A 20204-nucleotide genomic window follows, 5' to 3' on the forward strand; every position below is an offset into this window, starting at 1 on the left:
CCATGAGCCATGGCTGCTGAGCCTGCGCGTCCGGAGCCTGTGCTCCGCAACGGGAGAGGCCACAACAGTGAGAGGCCCGCGTACCGCAAAAAAAAAAAAAAAAAAAAAAAGGCCTCAAAAGGATCAAACTGTTTCCAAGTAATTTAACTGCATCCCAGAACAAAGCTCAATATGTATAGTTATACAAAAATATCTAGTACTGTATTATCAAATAACAAGTGTTGGTGAGGATGTGGAGAAAAGGGAACCCTTGTGCACTGTTGGTGGGAATATAGATTGGTACAGCCACTATGGAAAACAGTATGGAGATTCTTCAGAAAATTAAAAATAGAACTACTGTATGATCCAGTAATTCCACTCCTGTGTATTTTTCCAAAGAAAACAAAATACTAATTAGAAAAGATACATGTACCCATATGTTCATAGCAGCATTATTTACAATAGCCAAGATATGGAAGCAACCTAGTTACCCATCAGTAGATGAAGATTAAAGAAGGTTAAAGGTTAAAGAAGATGTGATCTTTATACCATTTGTGACAACATGGACGTAGAAGGTATTATGCTATGGGAAATAAATCAGAGAGACATAAATACTATATGATTTCACTTACATGTGGAATCTGAAAACAAAACAAATGAACAAACATAACAAAACAGAGACAGTGTTATAGATACAGAGAACAAATGGGGAGTTGCCAGAGAGGAGGGGAATAGGGGGAAGAAAGAAATAGGTGAGAGAAATTAAGAGGTACAAACTTCTGGTTGCAGAAGAAAAAATGAGTCAAGGGTATGAAATGTACAGTGTGGGGAATATATTCAATAACTGTAATATCTTTGTATGGTGACCTATTGTAACTAGACTTATTGTGGTGATCATTAGACTTATTGTGATGATCATTTTGAAACATATAGAAATACCGAATCACTGTGTTGTGTAACAGGATCTAACATAGTGTTTTAGGTCAATTGTACTTCAAAAACAAACTCATAGAAAAAGAGACCAGGGGACTTCCCTGGTGGCGCAGTGGTTGAGAGTCCGCCTGCCGATGCAGGGGACGCGGGTTCGTGCCCCGGTCCGGGAAGTTCCCACATGCCGTGGAGCGGCTGGGCCCGTGAGCCATGGCCTCTGAGCCTGCGCTCTGCGGCGGGAGAGGCCACAACGGTGAGAGGCCCACGTACCGCTAAAAAAAAAAAAAGAAAAAAGAAAAAGAGACCAGCTTTGTGGTTACCAGAGGCAGGGGCAGGAGGAGGGGAATTGGATACAGGCAGTCAAAAGGTATAAACTCCCAGTTATAGGATAAATGAGTACTAGGGATGTAATGTACAACATGATGAATATAATTAACACTACTGTATGTTATATAGGAAACTTGTTAAGAGAGTAAATCCTGAGAGTTCTCATCACAAGGAATTTTCTATTTCTTTAATTTTGTATCTATATAAGATGATGGGTGTTCACTAAACTTATTGTGATAATTATTTCATGATATATGTAAGTCAAACCACTATGCTGTACACCTTCAACTTATACAGTGCTATATGTCAATTATATCTCAATAAAACTGGAGGAAAAAAATACCTAGCTCTCACCAAGGTAAAATTTACATTTGGCCTCCAGTCAAAAGCATCAGACTTGTAATGAAGCAATCCATGAGGAGGAAAATTAAAAAATAGAAACCGACCCAGAAATGACACAAGTGATAGAATTAATGGACAAAAACATTAAAACAGTTTTGGCTATATGCCATATATTCAAGAAAGTAGAGGAAAGATTGAGAATGTTAAATGCAGATATAAAATATATTTAAGAGATGTAAATTGAACATCTAGAGATGAAAACTACAATGTGCAAGATGAAAAATAAACTACATGGGTTTTACAACAAATTAGACAGTGCAAGAGAAAAGATTAGTAAACTTGAAGCCATAGCAATACAAACTATCCAAAATAAAACTCAGAAAGGAAATAAAGACTAGGAAAAAATGAATAGAGCATCAGTGAGCTGTGAGACAACTTTAGGTGGCCTAATATATGCGTAATTGTAGTCTCAAGGAGAGAAGGGGGTGCAGAAAAATTTTTTGAAGAAATAATGGTCAAAAGTTTCCAAATTTGATAAAAACTATAAATCTAGAGATCTTTAAAAAAAAAGAGGAAAAATGGAACAAAGAACAGAGGACAAATAGAAAACAAATAGCAAAATGTTATGTTTACACCAAACTATATCAATACGTATATTAGCTATAAACCATCTAAACAATCCAGTTAAACGGCAGAGCTTAATAGATTTGGTAAAAAAAGCAAGACTCAACTTCATGTTGCCTACAAGAAACTCTGATACATAGTAAGATGCAAATAGATTAAAAGATTGGAAAAGGATATTCCATGCTAATACTAATCAGGAAAGTTGGAACAACTATATTAATTTCAGAGAAATTAGATTTTAGAACAAAGACTATTACCAGGGATAAAGAGGGTCATTTCAGGGCTTCCCTGGTGGCTCAGTGGTTGAGAGTCCGCCTGCCGATGCAGGGCACACGGGTTTGTGCCCTGGTCCGGGAGGATCCCACGTGCCGCGGAGCGGCTGGGCCCGTGGGCCGTGGCTGCTGAGCCTGCGCGTCCGGAGCCTGTGCTCCTCAACGGGAGAGGCCACAACAGTGAGAGGCCCGCGTACCACAAAAAAAAAAAAAAAAGAGTCATTTCATAAGATAAAGTGGTCAGTTCATCAAGTTGAATTAATAGTACTTAAATATGTATTGTACCTAATAACAGAGTTTAAAAATACATGAACCAGAAATTAATAGAACTGAAAGGAGAAATAGATCCACAGTTATAGTTGGAGATTTCAATACCTTCTCAATAACTGATTGAACAAGTAGACAAAAAATTAATAATGATTTAGAAGAGTTAAAGATTATCAACCAGTTGATCTAATTGACATTTATATGACATTCTACCCATTACAGCAGAATACACTTATTGTTCAATTGCACAAAGAACATTTACTAATGTAGGTTACATTTTGGTCCATAAAATAGTATCAATATATTTAAAATTACTTAAATCATAAAAAGTATGTCATCTGACTGAAAGGGAATTTAATTTAAAATCAGTAACAGAAAGATACCTGGAAAACCCCTGAATATTTAGAATCATACTTTTAAGAAACTCATGGGTCAAAGGATAAAAAAAATCAAAGATTAATTTAGAAAGTATTTTGTACTGATTGAAAACGCAACATTTCAAAATTTGTGAGAGGTAGCTAATGTAATGTTCAGGGGAAAATTCACTAAATACCTATATTAGAGAAAATGTAAGGTTGCACATCATTGTCCTCAGCTTCTACCTTAAGAAACTAGAAAAAAGGAGAAAATTAAACCCATAGTAAGCAGAAGAAATGAGTTAAAGATAAAAGCCGAAACGATGAAGTAGAAAAACAGTAGAGAAAGCTAATGAAATCAAAAGCTGGTTCTTTGAGACCAATAAAACTGATAAACCTTTACCCTGTTGGATCAGGAAAAAGAGAAGACACAAGTTATCAATATCAGGAATGAAAGAGTCAACAGAGCTGCAGATACTGTAGTCTTAAAAATGATACATAAAAGAATGATATGAATTACTTTACATCAATACATTAGACTCTTAGATGAAGTGGGCAGATTCTTTGGAAGACGCAAGATACCAATGCCCACTCAAGAAGATATGAATAGCCTGAGTAGTCTTATATCTATTAAAGAATTGAATTTCCCCAAAGAAAACTCTGGGCCAAGATGACTTCCCTGATGAATTCTAGCAAATACTTAGGGAAGTCATAATACCAAGTTTATGCAAATTCTTCCATAAAATTCATGGAGGGAATACTTCTTAACTCATTCCATGACAGTGGTATTGTCTTGATACTAAAACCAAATACATTGCAAGAAAAGAAAGTTACAGACCAATATCCCTCGTGAACGTAGTTGCAAAATTCTTAACAAAATTTTAGCAAATTGACTCCAACAGTGTATAAAAAGTTAAAATACAATGACCAAATGGGATTTGTCCCAGGAATGCAAGGTTGGTTTAACATTTGAAAATCAATATCATGTACCATGTCAATAAAGTAAAAACAGAAAACCATATGATCAACTCAGTAAATGCAGAAAAAGCATTTAACAAAATCCAACATTAAAAACTCTCAAAAAACTAGGAATAGAAGGTAACTTCCTTAATCTGATAAAGAACATCCATGAAAAACCAATAGCTGAAATCATACTTAATACTGAAAGTCTAAATCTTTCCCTTCTGAGATCAGGAACAAGGCAAGATGTCCATTGTGAGTCACCACTTCTATTCAACATTGTACTTGAGGTTCTAGCCAGTACAGTCAGACAGGAAAAAGAAATAAAAGGTATCCAGATTGGAAGAGAAGTAAAACTCTTTATTCACAGATGACATGATTGCCTATGATTTCTAAAAAAAAAAAGAAAGAAAAAGCTACTAGAACGATTAAGTGCACTTAGCAAAGTTGTAGGATACAAGACCAATACAGAAAAGTCAATTATATTTCTATATACTAGGAAATGAACAGTCAGAAGTTGAAATTTTAAAAGAATACTATTTATAGTAAAATTAAAAATATTCAGTACCTAGGATAAGTTTCCTAAAAGATATATAAGACTTCTACACTGGAAGCTATAAAATATTACTGAGAGAAATTAAGGAAAACCTAAATAAATGAAGATATATTGTGTTCAAGGATTGGAAGACTCAATATTGTCAGTTTTCTCTAAAGGTATAGATTCAGTGCAATCTCAATCAAAATCCCAGCTGGCAATTTGTAGAGAGTGACAAGCTGGTTTTAAAATTTATATGGAAATGCAAAGGTCCTAGAACAGAAGAACAGAGAGGACTTAACACCGTCTGATTTCTAAAACTTATTATAGCTACAATAAGACAATGATGTTGGTGTAAAGATAAGCAAATAGACCCATAGAACGGAAAATGTGATCAATTAATTTTTGCGTATGGTGCCAAGTCAATTAAATGGAAAAAGTTTAGTCTTTTCAACAAATGGTGAGGAACAATTTGAGATTCATATACAAAAAACTAAATCCATACTGTATATCATATATAAAAGTTAATTCAAAATTGATCATAGACCTAAATGTAATGCCCAAATCAATAAAATTTTTAGAAGAAAATATGTTTGACTTTGGGTTTGGTAAAGATTTTTAAGGTACAACACCAAAAGCATGATTTATAAAAGAAAAAAGATAAATTGGACTGTATCAATTAAGAACATCTCTTTGAAAGCCACCTTTAAGAGAATTAAAGGACAAGTCACAGACTGGGAGAAAATATTCGCAAATCACGTTATCTGATTAAAAGCTTGTATTCACGTTACATAAGGAGCTCTCAAAACTTAATAATAAGAAAACTCAGTCAAAAATAGGCAAAAGATTTGAACAGTTCACCAAAGATACATGGATGGCAAATCAGCCCATGAAAAGATGATGAACACCACTAGTCATTAGGAAAATGCAGATTAAAGTCACAGTTAGATACCACTACATACATGTTAGAATGTCTTCAGTTAAAAAGGCTTATAGTACCAAGTGTTAGTGAGGATGTGGAGCAACTGAAACTCTTACACACTTTTGGTGGGAACACAAAATGGTACATCCACTTTGGAAAACAGTTTGCCACTTTCTTAAAGACCTAAAATGTACACCTACTCTGTGATTTAGCCATTCCACTCCTAGGCATTTATCTAAGAGAAATGAATGCATATGACTACATGAAGATTTGTACCCAAATATTCATAGCAGCTTTATTTGTAATAGACAAAAATTGAAAACAATCCAAATGTGCATTATGTATATATATATACATATGGATATATGTACATATGGATATATGTACATATATCCATAAAGTGATGGCTTTATGGGTATATATACATATGTCAAAACATACAAACTTACAACTTATATACTTTGAATATATGAAGTTTATTGTATTGGCACCAAATCTGTTTTAAAAATGTACTTGTGTGTTCTTCAACATTTATAGCAAGCTGTTTAAATTTCAGAGGCACATAAGGGACTCAGAGTAATTTTAAAAATAATTTGTCAGTGATTAAGTTTGATGAGGTGGGAAAACCTGTATTGTATATATCAAGTTTACTTATAATTTTAACTTATTACAAAATCGAGGAACTGAATAAATGTTCCAATTTGGGCTTTCTGAAATTCTGAAGAATTTTTTAGAATAATAATGATCAAATGTTAGATTTAATTGTATTGTCATATTAGAACACTGTAATCCAAATGGATGATAAGTAAGGGGAGAGAGGGGAAAGAATGTTGAAAGAGCCCTAAGTATAAAATGGAGGAAGTCAACAGAATTCTAGGCTTGGGAGAAATTCTTATGATGTTGTTTGGATGACTAGGTATCTATGGTAGATAGTATTGAATAATGGCCCCTTCAAAGACGCCCACATCCTAATCCCTGAAATTTGTTAATATGTTACCTTACAGAGTAGAAGGAACTTTGCAGATATGATCAAGGTTAAAGACTTTGAGGTGGGGAAATTATCCAGATGAGCCCAACATAATCACATGGATTCTTAAGAAATTTGAGAAAGCAGGGAAACTTTCCCTGCTGTGGCCAGAGGGAGATGTGACTATAGAAGAATGATCAGAGAGATACAATATTGCTGGCTTTGAAAATGGAGGAAGGGGGGCCATGAGCCTAGGAACGTGGACAGCCTCTGGAGTCTGGAAAAAAGGAAATTCTCTCCTAGAGCCTCCAGAAGGAATGCAGCCCTGCTAACACCTTGATTTTTAGCCCAGTGAGACCCATTTCTGACTTCTGCCCTCCAGAACTGTAACATAATAAGTGCGTATTGTTTAAGCCATTACGTTGGTGACAATTGTGGCAGCTGTAGAAAATATCTAAGGAGATAAACCTCAGAATAATGTTTTGCCAGAGGGTTGCAGTAGAAAGTGAACTTCTGTGATACCAGAATAACTTTTTCCATTCCTTGGGAATTGTTTTCCCTTCCACATATCAAACTTCATTGTCCTATAAGGTAAAATATATACTTATTCATTAAAAAGTAATTCTAAATATTAGAGTTGGAATAAACCTTAACCCCCTGAAATTTACAGATGGAGAAACTGAGTGAGGGCCAAAGATTCCAGAGCTAGTTACCAATGGATTTGAGTTTAAATTTAGGCATGGTTCAATCCTCTATCATATATACCCTTTAATTAGAAATTTGTTCTGGAAACATGGAATATATGAGTCATTCCAAAAAGGGTGTTTACTTAGGGAGGTAGACAAATCTTTATCTAGTTGACAGGATTAATTTATGAGATTAATTTGTCACTTTGGAAGGTCCTAACCCTAACCCTGACCCTGAGGAGAAGGAATAACTCATATTAACAAACTTCACTGTTCAATAACTAGATCTGCATGCAGAAGAGGTACCAACTCAGAATGGAGAGGTTTGGGAGATGGCAGGGTCGCATCAAAAATAAATTTTCCTTATTTCTTCCTGCCTAGGATGTGTTACAGCCTTATAGATTCTGTTTCCCCCCAGACTTCTCCCCAAACAGGAGTCTCTCCTGTTATGGAACATCCCCTTGTTCTCAAAACCCAGTGCCCAGGCAGAGGCTCTGGTTGTCAAACTTGAGAGCAGCACTCTTTCCCTTCTCTCTCCTCAGCCCCTGTCCTCCTTCCATACTTTTGTGGAGGGATTTTAGGTGGCCAAGGGTTTTTTCCTTCTGTATTTAAGGATTTGATCACAGACTCAAAATGCAGTTTATTCTTGTGCAGTTTTACTCTTGGACATATAATGGACCTTGGGAAACAGAGTGAAGCCATGTTTTAAACCTGCTTAATTTATGTTATAGTGCTTTAATGAAACTATAAGAGGAATGCAGTACTATACAAAAATTTTATCCTAGGTTTCTTCCTTCTGCAGTCCAGCTCTCTGAGCTGTCTCTTCCTCCAGTTGCTATTTAGTGTATACTCAGAGATTGACAGCTAGGTGTGGTCCTCTGTTTTTGACTGCCCATTTTTAAGTCAAACTGATATAATTAATAAGATAAACCTGTTATGTGTATGTATGCATAGACATAAACTTACAGTGCACTTCAGGGATGTATTAATTATGCTAGGGTTTTCTTGATTACCACCCCTGATTAGAGCAGAATATTATTTTTACTTTCATAGTTGAACACTTAGGTATGGTGTAATTCTCCAGATTATATTTTTCAGAGTAGATTTAGAGAAGGAATACAGTCAACTGGAAATGATATTTCAGTGCTGATTCCTTGTAGTGTCTGCTATTTTACCATCTTTATATCAGTTGCTTTTGAAAATCACAATTCATTTGCGTTTATCGACTGCCTCTTATATGCCATCCATTTACACTAGGTGTTGGGGGTTCAAAAACAAATAGGACACATTCTCTGCCTATACCATGTTTACAGACCTTTGCCATATGTTACTTTGCTGGCCTGTTCTTAGAAATCACCAGCAGACTTGGAATCAAACTGTTTGACCCTAATGAATCAACTCAAGTTAATAATCTACAACTGTGGCACAGGTAGAAATGTAATTTTCCTATTAAAACATGAATGGAGGCTCACTCCTACTGTGTTTACCCTTCCCAGAATGTAAGTTCCAGGGAGATGGAAATTATTTCATCTGTACTGCCACAAGACCTAGTAATCAAAAGTGGGGCTGGGATGTTAAAAGTTTGAGAACCACTGTTGTACTTTCTTAGCAGTAACTGCAAGTGTACTTTTATCTTAATTCCATGTAGAATCTGATCACGCCCCAACGTGTACTGTCCCCCAGAGTTCTCTCCTGAGCGCAGGCCTTGTCTCTGACTGCCTTCTGGATGTCTCACAAGCACGAACTCTGCTCAACCAGATTTTGCTTCCTCTGCATAGGAGGCACTCCAAAATGTTTGAGTTAAATTGAACAGAAAGAATAAGTCCTGATGAGTGCAGCCGTGAAGTGTTTTCGTGTTTTTGTCCTAAGTTTTTTTAAAAGATCATGGAAGTAATATATACTTAGTGTTAAACTATTTAAATGATAAAAAATTTTATAAGTGAAAATCCCTTCTTAAACTCCTAAATCTCATTCTCCAGAGATAACATTGTTTTAACAGTGGTTAAATATATTTTTCTTGTATATATAAGTAAATATACACCATTTTCTTCCTAAAAATAGGATCATACTACAAATTGTTCTGCAGCTTGCCATTCGCTTAATAGTCCATGTTGGATGTTGTTCCAGCTTTCATATCATTATTAGAAGCTTGCTTATCTGGAATAGCTAAGATCTCGCCAGTTCCATATTAATATTTCCAGAGTTTAGTTGTCTTAACTCTAAGGAAGAACAATGATGAAAAAGACATTTTGGCATGTAATATTTGCATAATTGTAAGCCAGTGCTCTAAAATGATTCTACACACCAAAATCTATAAATAACTGGGAAACATGGTTGGTTCCTGCAAGCAATTATGATATACCACATTGTCTGTACCACATGTATTATCCCTTTGTAACACCCTCAAGTGATGTTGGTTTTGTTTACAGCCGGAAGAACCAAATCATCACTGGGCACTATGCATTGTAACAATACATTTCATTTATTACAATGGTATTCTTTTTTAGTGGATGGGCATCTACAAAATCCTTTCTCAGTTCAGTTGTTTTGATGTTTTTGGTGTTTAGACTCTTAGCTCAGTGATTCTCTTTAGATTTATCTCATCCTTTACAAAAGCATAATATTTTTATAGTATGAATTTGCTAATTTTTATTTAAACATTCCTCTTGAGGAAAAGCTTTAGAATACTTTTATTTAGCCGTATTAATTTAGCTGTAACTTAAGTGGTGGGGGGGCGGTGGTGGTGGGATGAATTGGGAGATTGGGATTGACATGTATACACTAATGTATATAAAACGGATAACTAATAAGAACCTGCTGTATAAAAAAGTAAAATAAAATTCAGGAAAAAAAAGCAGTCTATAAATGTTTAATTGATGACCAAATCTATGCCTTTGTTCTTCCTACTCTTGAATCATTACTTTTTTTGTTTCCCTGTGACTCTTTCGCTGTGTATTTAAGCTTGTCAGGTTCTTTCTTGTTCTTAAGCCTTTGCTCTCCACTCCCCTTTCCACCAAAGCATTTTACTGTTTCCCTTTGTAAGCCTAGTAAAAGTCTCAAAATTCTCACATTTTGCATCTTATACATTCCCCTTATACTTAACTTTACACTCACAGTATGCTACCTTTCTCTCCTTTCCATTTCTTAACTTCTCAACCTTTACCACTGCCCAGTGCCTTTGGGAGATGCTAGGGGATACATAAAATCAGCATTTTTTATTTTCCCTTAAAAACTTTTTAGCCAAATACTTATTCATAGGAGATGTCCCATTTTATTCTAAGTAGAATCTTCAGAAATATTTGAAAGGTAATTGCATCCATAAAGTAAGGACATGCTAAGAAAAAATGAGCAATCAGATAATAAGAGAGTATATAGAAATAAGTATTTTAAAAAATCCTTTGAACAAATTAAATGACACAGTGGGCATAGCTGACAACCAAATGGTGATCTAGAAATTCCGTCAAAGGAGATCTCTTAGAATATAGAGCAAAAAGGCAAAGATGGAATTGAGGTGGTTTCTGGACCCTGTGTGCACATTAGAATCATCTGAGATGCTTTTTAAAAACACTGATGTCCTGACCACAGACCAGTTAAATCCAGACTCTCTGGGAGTGGGTCCAGGCATCAGTGGCTTTTTAAAGCTTCTCAGGTAATTCTTTTTTTTTTTTTCCCCTTGGTTCTTTGCTGTACTTTATTGTTTTGTTTTTTTAACATCTTTATTAGAGTATAATTGGTTTACAATGTTGTTAGTTTCTGCTGTATAACAAAGTGAATCAGCTATATGCATACGTATATCCCCATATCCCCTCCCTCTTGCGTCTCCCTCAGGTAATTCTAATATTTATCCCAGAAACATGTTTAGGAGACCGGAAGGATAGAACCAAGATGCCCAAAGTCTGTCTAATAAGACTTCTAGAATCAGAGGACAGACAGTGAAGGAAAAGAAATATTAGTAGGAACTTTCCTGAGATCCTCAAAGACTTGTCTTCAGCATTTAAAGACCAGGATGTTAAGGCCCCTGCAGGAATGAAGGAAAGAAGATTAATAACACATATATTCTGGTGATACATCCGAACCCCAGGAGTAAAGAAAATTCTTACATGTTCATAGAAAAAAATGGGAGCCACCTTGTGCATTCGGGAGGGAGGGAAGCCTACCTGGCCTAACTGATCTGAACACAGCGTCTGCTCTGTCCCCCAGGTGGGGCTCTACTTAATTTCTCTGCTCTTTGTGATGCTGACCAGGCTCCCTTTGGAAGAGCTGTTCTTACAGTCAGTGTTTAGAAGGCAATTTGCTCTTCTTTGTTCTCTCCTTCTGGCTAATCTCATCTGTTTTCTAGTTCAGTGATACACCTTTTCTTGTTTTCAAGCTCAGAGCTTTGCAAATTTTTCTGTCACTCCATTGCCATCATAGGGGAAGTTGATCCCTTAGACTTTCAGCCCTTGGCATTTGGATGGTCTGATATTTTCTAGACCTGTTTTTGTTTTGTTTTAATGCTAATATAACTCTTTGCCTCCTACTTATTTAAGAACAGTAATTCATCCAAGTAAACAGGGTTAGTGACAGGAGTAATGGTAAATTTGGTCTATTAACTTTGCTTTTCTTCACTAATTACTGAGAAGGAAAGTGAGTTTACCAAAGCATTGTATGTATCTGAGAGAGACAATAAAGGAGGAAATAATTTGTAGCAATCAAGGGGTAGCTCCATTTAGGATTCTCTTTCCTCACCAGTCTTCATGATTGGACATCCCAGAGTCTTTGGTCCCCAAAGAACTGATACAATAATCACTTCTGGAGGCTCGACTCAGAACTTTGGGATTGCACTGGAAATACAGAAGGTATCCTCAATTAAGGGGAAGTTAGGACAGCTAAAGAGAGAACCATGGTTAAATGTACAGTGCAGTGGCATTAAGTACATTCACATTGTTGTGCAGTTATCACCACTCTTCTCCAGAACTTTTTCATCTTCCCAAAAAGACACTCTATATCCATTAAACAACCACTCTCTATTCTCTGCTTCCCTCAGCCCCTGATAATCTCTATTCTACTTTCTGTGTCTATAAATTTAAAAAAAATATTTATTTATTTATTTGGTTGGTTGGTTGACTGGTTTTGCAGGGTGTTAGTTGCGGCAGGCGGGCTCCTTAGTTGTGGCATGCAGACTCTTAGTGGCGGCATGCATGTGAGATCTAGTTCCCTGACCAGGGATCGAACCCGGGTCCCCTGCATTGGGAGCGTGGAGTCTTATCCACTGCGCCACCAGGGAAGTCCCTGTCTCTATAAATTTGCCTATTCTAAGTACCTCATATAAGTAGAATCATACAATATTTGTCCTTTTGTGTCGTGCTTATTTCACTTAACATAATGTTTTCAAGTTCATCCATGTTGTAGCATGTATCAGAATTTCATTCCTTTTTATGGAATAATATTCATTTTAATAATAACATATAATACATTTTGCACACATACCATATTTTGTTTATGGACACTTGGATTTTTTTTGGCTTTTGTGAATACTACTACTGTATCTTTTTGAGTCTCTGGTTTTGCTTCTTTGGGACACATACCTAGGAGTGGAATAGCTGGATCATATGGTGATTCTGTGTTTAATGTTTTGAGGAACCACCAAACCTTTTCACAGAGGCTGTACCATTTTACATTACTACCAGCAGTGCATGAGGGTTCTGATTTCTCTACATCTTCACGAGCACTTGTCATTTTTTCTTTTTGGATAATAGCCATCCTCATGAGTGTGAAGTGGTATCTCATTGTGATTTTGACTTGCATTTCCCTTATGAATAAGGATGTTGAACATCTTTTCACATGCTTATTGGCTCTTTGTATATCTTCTTGCAGGTTTCTTTTTTAAAGGAGAAAAAGTAAATGTATGAGCATATATAAGAGCGTTGTTCATCATCTCCCCATTCCGCACCCCAGTGTGGAGGAAGCAAATTAACTGGGGGAAAGTAGATGAATAAATACAGTGTGCAGTTTCATATAGACATACAGTCTGTCTTTATATTTGATCTCGTTTCCTCTGCATGCATGTATATCTCTCTTTTGTGTGTGTCTTGCTTACAAATAGATAACTCCTCCTGACACTCCTGTGTTACTGGACTTGAATGTTTGATAGAGGCCTGGGGTTGAAAGTAAATGAGGGCTTTCCAGTTCGTCCTTACATGAATATTTTCGAAATTAGGATGCACTTATACTGCATTCAGTTACAAGCCTTTCCTTGTGTTTTCTCTCTTTCTTTTGTGTTTTAGTTTTAGGAGACTGAAAGCCTTTATGGCCCAGACATCTATGGTACTTAGAAAGAGTGCTGCTGTAATTTTGTAATTTTCTGTGTTTCTAACAAAGTAGCCAGTTCCTATATTCTTTTTTGTCTTCTTTCTGAAAACTCTTCTGTTAGACAGTAGGATAATCTGTGATACGAGATATCTATATTTTAACAAAGAGAACAACTACAACAGTAGGTAATATACATGGTTCATTAGTGGATAAACCTTTGAAATGATTTCTCATTTGAGGGAATATGACAATTTAGTTATGTTAACTGAAGTTTTCGGTGCACTGTTGATGAAATTTTAAGCTTAGTCTCATTTTTCTGTGATGTCTCAGGTGTTTGCTGACCAGCGCTTTGGAGAGTGCATGCTTATCTGGCATGTCCATAACAGAACGAACTGTGTGTTCCCTCTCTGAGGCTCTGGGCAGCAATTTCCCCCTTTGGACAGTTCAGGACAGTGAGCTTTATCATAGATTAATATCCATAGCTACAGAGTGATTTTAAATCCAGAATAAACCTAGGGTAGGGGAACGAAGAAAAGGCTCTCTTATGAAAAAAGTGAAATTTTCTTAGTGTGTCTTACAGGTTTTTAGGAATTATCTGTTCTTACAACCTTTTTTTCATGTAACATTAGATCAAGGAAGAAGTTTTTCTTTATTTGTTTTGTTTGTTTACAAAAATCTATACCCCAAATGGTATAACTGGAATTAAGGGGAAGTACTTGGAATGTTCAGTTTATTTCTTTATTCGTCCAGATTTATCTGCCTTTGAAAGTTCAACAGTTTTAGTGTTATTTTTATATTTGTGTTTTAATTAATTTAATTCGTGCTACCTCTTTTCACATGGACTCCATACTAGTCAGAATCGTTCTGAGATTACAAAGATTATTTGTATCCCTTCAAGTGTTAGTACCAAAAATGAAGAGCAAATTCCTTTATCAAATGAGATTTATACAGCTTGCAGATCAACTTATACAAGTTCCCTATTTATTTAAATTTTAGCAAGCCATTGTTTCCAAAGGGGAGGGTTAGAACAAAAGAAAATGGTTTTTGATTGACAGTATTTTCATTTAAAAGTTTAGCTGATCTACAAATGACAAACATTCAAAAGAAAGGCATTGCCTTTGGATGTGTTGTAGTCATGCTTTCTGAATGCTCTGTTTTTAGCTTTTGGTGATAATTTGTGTTCACACATGCTCTCTCTCAAATGATTTGAAAGTAAGTGGCAGACATCATGGCACCTCACCCCTAAATACTTCAGCATGTGTCTCCTAAGAATGAGGATATTATTCTGTATAAAACCACAATGCTATATCACACTCCAGAAGGCTAACATTATACAGTAATAATAAGGTAATGTATGGTGTTTTTCCAAATTTTCCTAAATCTCACAAAAAGGTGCTTTTATAAATTTTTATTCCCCCTAATCCAGGATCCAGCCAAGGATCACACACTGCGTTTGGTGGCTGTGTCTCTTTAGTCTTTTTTAAACCAGAACAGGCCCCTTTTCTTTTTAACTTTGTTTTGTCTTTCATAACATTGACATTTTGAGGAGTCTAGGCCAGTTGTAGAATGTTCCACAACCTAATTTTGTCTTTTCTTCTTGATTAGTTTCAGGTTAAATGTTTTTGGTAGGAATACCACATGTATACTTCCCATTACATCACATCAGGAGGCACACTGATATTGGTTTGTGTTAATATAGAAGATGCAGAGTTTGGTCATGATGCAGATCACTTGTGTGAAGGGGGAGGTTTGTCAGATCACTCCACTGGAAAGCCCTTTTTCCTTTTTTAATAATAAGTAATCTGTAGGTTCATGTTTTGAGACCGTGTAGCTGTCCTGTTCCCTAATAACCTTTCATTTGGTGGTTTTAATTTGTTTATTGAGTTACTCCAGGGTTTCCCCAGGGGTTTACTGATGGATGTCTATGTACCTGTAAAGCACCAGGAAATTTTTTTGTGTGTATGTATTTTTCCAGGGATATGGTCCAACACCTCCAGATCTTATCCCTCTGTTTTTGAGGTGGCTCCTGCAAATTTCTATGCATCAGAGAGTGTTTTATAAGTGGTAGGTTACTAGAATTTGGGAACAAACCCTGTTCATCTGATTTCCCTAATTATCTTGCCCAGCATCACACAACAAGTAGGTACTTAATTTTTGTTGTTGTTTGTTTGAGAACACTTTGTTCTGGCGTTTCCCTTATCCTGAGCGAAGCATTTGGATCTTTTGTGTTTGGCATAAAGTGTACTAGAAAATAAAGCAAAGGGCTAAACCCCTGGTTTTTGGTGTTCTGTTTGAAGATTTGGGGGCACAGCAAAATTTGATTTGTGTCTTTGTTGACACTGAAGTAAATTTAGGTCAGTTGGAAATGATTTAAAACACTATATCAACTATATTTAGTTGTCTAATTATCAGTTGTATCAGTAAGACATTTTTCACAAGTGTAAAATAGCACTTTTTGACTGTAGGCAAGAGGGTCCCACAGGTGACTTAGGGAGTCTTATGTCCATTATTAGCCTAATACTGAATAGCTGTAGACGTGATTAATTCTTGTCTTCCCCTGCTCAACCAGGAGAGCAGTATGGAATTCATCATGGCAGCAGCCAGCAAGGTGTGTTTTGTTTTGTCTTGTTGATTAGCCTGTTGGTATTTGCCTTGCATGAAAAGTGTCTGTCATATAGGTGACTGATGATAATAATAAGAGTTAACATTGGAATAGTATACTTTTAACATACACATTATACCATTTAATCCAGAAGATCACTCTGTGAAAGTAGATATTATTTTTATTCTAATTACACAGGTAGGGAAAAAAGCTTAGAGAAGTTAAAGTAAGCACATTAAACAGCTTGTAAGGAGCTCCAGATTCCTTGACCTTTCTGTCATTCCAGTCTAAAAGGTAGAGGCATTCTAAGGAATCTAAATATGGACAAAGGATGGCCCTGCTCTCAAGGATCTTTCAAATACAACAAGTGTGTTGTCTTACGAATGTATTATAGACAACAAATCTAGGGGAGAGCTAAGGAAGTACAGAAAAGGGCAGACAACTGCAAAATAGAAGGTCAAGTTTGGTAAGATGGAGGGAGCACTTGAGTGGGAAAAATGGGGATTTTATTTTTCTTTAATTTTTTAAATTTTTATTTATTTTTGGCTGTGTTGGGCCTTCGTTGCTGCATGCGGGCTTTCTCTAGTTGCAGCGAGTGGGGCTACTCTTCTTTGAGGTGCACGGGCTTCTCATTGCGGTGGCTTCTCTTGTTGCGGAGCATGGGCTCTAGGCCTGCGGGCTTCAGTAGTTGTGGCTCGCGGGCTCTAGGCGCGTGGGCTTCAGTAGTTGTGGCTCGCGGGCTCTAGAGCACAGGCTCAGTAGTTGTGGTGCACGGGCTTAGTTGCTCCGCGGCACGTGGGATCTTCCTGGACCAGGGCTTGAACCCGTGTCCCCTGCCTTGGCAGGCGGATTCTTATCCACTGTGCCACCAGGGAAGCCCAAGAATGGGGATTTTAAAAAAGAGTGACCAAGAGCATGGAGATGGGAAAGCACGGGACTTGTTATGGGAGAAGAATTGGTCTGTTTTGGCTAGAGCATGAGCTGCATGAAAGAAAGTAGTGGAAGCTAGAACTGAAAGATAGGTAAGGATCATGTTGTGGAGGGCCTGGAATGCTATGGTAGGGAAGAACCTCATTCCAAAGGAACTTTTGAGCAGGAAATGAAAAATGTGGCTCTATAAAAGACCCAGTAATAATCATGATAAATGTTTACGTTTTTCAGTTAGGACTTTGTGCTAATCTCTTAACATTTCTTATCTCATTAATGCCTCACAGTAACTCTATGAACAAAAACTCCATCCATTTTACAGATGTGAAACTGAGGCTCAGTGACTTTAAGTTTGCAAATGTCAAACAGATATTGCTGGAGCTAGGACTCAGACTGGGGTCTGTCATTTTGAAAGCCTGTCCTGTTTTCCACTGTGATATATTGTCATTTCTTTTATCAGATCACCTGATAAGTTCTTAATTCTCTGTCAAGAATATGGCTGTAGGAAAAGGACGTTTTCAGAGTTCTGTAAGAACTACTTCTCAATGTGTAATCATGCTAAGGAATATAATCACTATCAAACCTGACTTGTTCTGCTCTCTAATTTGGGATCAGAGCTGGATGGGAAATTGAAGAGTTGGATGATGTTTCATTTACATGCCTCATGACATCAATACATGCTCATAGCAAATGTTTTTATTTTCCTTTTCGGTGTTTAACCTTATTGGCCCTTAGTAAATCTTGGGTCAGGTAAAGCTCAGTTCCTAGGGGCATTTATGATGCATAAAGAAGTGATACTTTTCCTAGCTAAAATATGTTTCTTCTCAGCAGGTTGTCTACTTATAAAAGACAATGACTACTGATGAAGCTGCCAAGAACAATGGAGAAAGCCCCGCAGCAGCTGTTGCTGAACAGGGAGAGGATATTACCTCCAAAAAAGATAGAGGAGTATTAAAGGTGAGGCCACAAGGATGAATGACATTTAGGGAAATTTGCTATCTGGAAAGATTGTTAATAAAAATCTTTTTTTGTTTTTTTGGTTGGAGGTGGAGATGGATAATGTTTACTGAGGCTTACTAAGTACCAAACACTGCAGTTAAATTCTCATTTTGTCTTTATAACTGGAGGTTTATTTTTAATCCCAGATTATAGATGGTAAAACTGAGGGCCAGCTAGGTAAATTAACTTGCCCCAAATCATATATCTTAGTAAATGCAGATCTGGGGTTTAGGTCCAAGTTATGTCTGACTCCAAAAGGCTGTGTCTATTCTCAGAGTGTATAAATGGGTTATTATTTTAATATAATATTTAAGTATATTAAAGCTAGCTAATGACAATTCAAAAGACTTTTTTAACAGAATAAGAAAAGCTAACTTGCAGAGTTCAAAAGGATTGGTTTTTTACATACAAATAGAATTCCTGTGTGCAGTAAAGGTATTTTTTTGAGGTTTCATCAGAGAATATATCTCACTTTTGAATTAGCTTTCCTCCTTAAAAACACTTTTTTCATTCTGTAATTAATCATTTTTACATTTTTTTTTATCTCACAGTGGTTTTGTGAGACAGAGTTCTTTTTGATTCTTCCATTTATGTATGGAAGATATATATGTGTTATTATTCCATATAATAAAGAGAGGTTAAATGGTTTTAGTCATACTAAGTTCTTTTTTCTCCTACACTGTTGTTATGCGTTCAAGTTTTGTATAATTAATTTTTTTTTTGCTGAAAAGATTATCTTAAACTTTCTAAATATTACCACTAAGCTGAGTTTTAATGTCTCCTTGTGTTATTAGTAGCAAATGAGAATTTTTTTAGTTTGTTTTGGCTAATCTTGCTTATGTGAAAGCTTTTTTCTGCGCCTGAATTGCTTCCGAATATACGTGTTTTACTATTAGCTTGCTATATGCCAAGCCAAAGTTTGAAGACTTGAACCTGTAGAATAAGGGCTTTATGCTATCTATAGCATACGATGTATATTATGATATCTTCATTCAGAGGGCTTTTCAACCTTGTAGCTCTGTGAATTACTCATCCCATACTCCAGAATGCCTCTCAAGACAGTGGAAATTCTGTGGGCTATCCTCAGCATCTCCTTACCTCTGTTTAGGTTCTTCTCTTTCATTTTTTCAGAGCACTGGTACAGACAACATGGCCCCCAACTTGCCTGAGGCCCTGCTTTGTTCTAGGGAGTAAATCTAATAAGATTCTTAGGCTTGTAAGAAACATTTAGAGATTATAACCCTTTAAATTATGGTTTAATTTATGGTTTATCACTGTCTAAAGCCTCATGTTTCACCATGACTTTTGGTTAAGATTAAATAGGTCTTTTAACTTTGTGACCTAGAGCAATTTAGTTACCTATCTGTGATGAAGTTTCCTCATTTGTAAAATTAGAGTAATAATACTGCCTACCTCATAGAATTATTGAGATTACATAAAGCATTTAGCACAGTGCCATGATTGTAATAATCTCTCTTATTAACTGTTACTGTATATGTTTTTTAAAAGACCAAGGCAGATCTGGGAAGTGAGAAACTAACCCAGGAAGATAAAATTTCTTTTTGGAGCTTACATTTTTAAAATGAATTGAGACTAGATTGTATCCTTAAGACAGCTCCAGATTTAGGCACTAAACTTGTCTTGTTGGGGAAACCGGAAGTGATACCACAGTATCACTTGCTGACGTGAACAGCTCTGACTCCATGGTAGCTATTCATCCCATATGCCCAGTTACTTGGTTAGAGTCCTAGAAATGCAGATTCCCTCCAGGGGAGGCTCAGGCTCCTAAGTACTGCATGCAGTTCATGAACACGAGCACTTCTAGAATATTGTGTGATTTCTTTTAGATTAACTTTTTTGAAACTTTTTTTCCCCTTGAGTACTAGAAGGGCAGTAATGATTCTACTTTTTTTTTTTTTTACTAGCACTTAATATAATTTTTTAAACTGTAATTATTTTTTCCCAGCTGTATTGAGATATATTTGAAATATAATACTATGTAAGTTTAAGGTATACAATGTGATGATATGATACACTTAAATGTTTTGAAATGATTACTGCAGTAGGGTTAGTTAACCCCTTCATCACCTCAGTTGATTATTTCTTTTTTGTGCTAAGAACATTTAAGGTCTATTCTCTTAGCAGCTCTCAAGTATATAATACAGTGTTGTTAATTATAGTCCCCATGCTGTACATTAGATCCCAAGAATTTATTCAT

The 20204-nt window shown here is 36.2% G+C and overlaps 1 protein-coding gene across 1 annotated transcript in view; it reads left to right on the forward strand.

The window, feature by feature from the left end:
- FKBP5 (FKBP prolyl isomerase 5) overlaps positions 1 to 20204 on the forward strand; it is a 105653-nt gene that overhangs the window by 25784 nt on the left and 59665 nt on the right. Inside the window, exon 3 of the mRNA XM_055080127.1 lies at positions 17816 to 17944. Within this exon, the coding sequence (XP_054936102.1) occupies positions 17840 to 17944 (105 nt within the window). The 5' untranslated portion in view covers positions 17816 to 17839. The remainder of the gene's footprint in view (positions 1 to 17815; positions 17945 to 20204) is intronic.

The sequence above is a fragment of the Physeter macrocephalus genome, chromosome 18, assembly GCF_002837175.3.
Source record: "Physeter macrocephalus isolate SW-GA chromosome 18, ASM283717v5, whole genome shotgun sequence".
NCBI lineage: Eukaryota > Metazoa > Chordata > Mammalia > Artiodactyla > Physeteridae > Physeter > Physeter macrocephalus.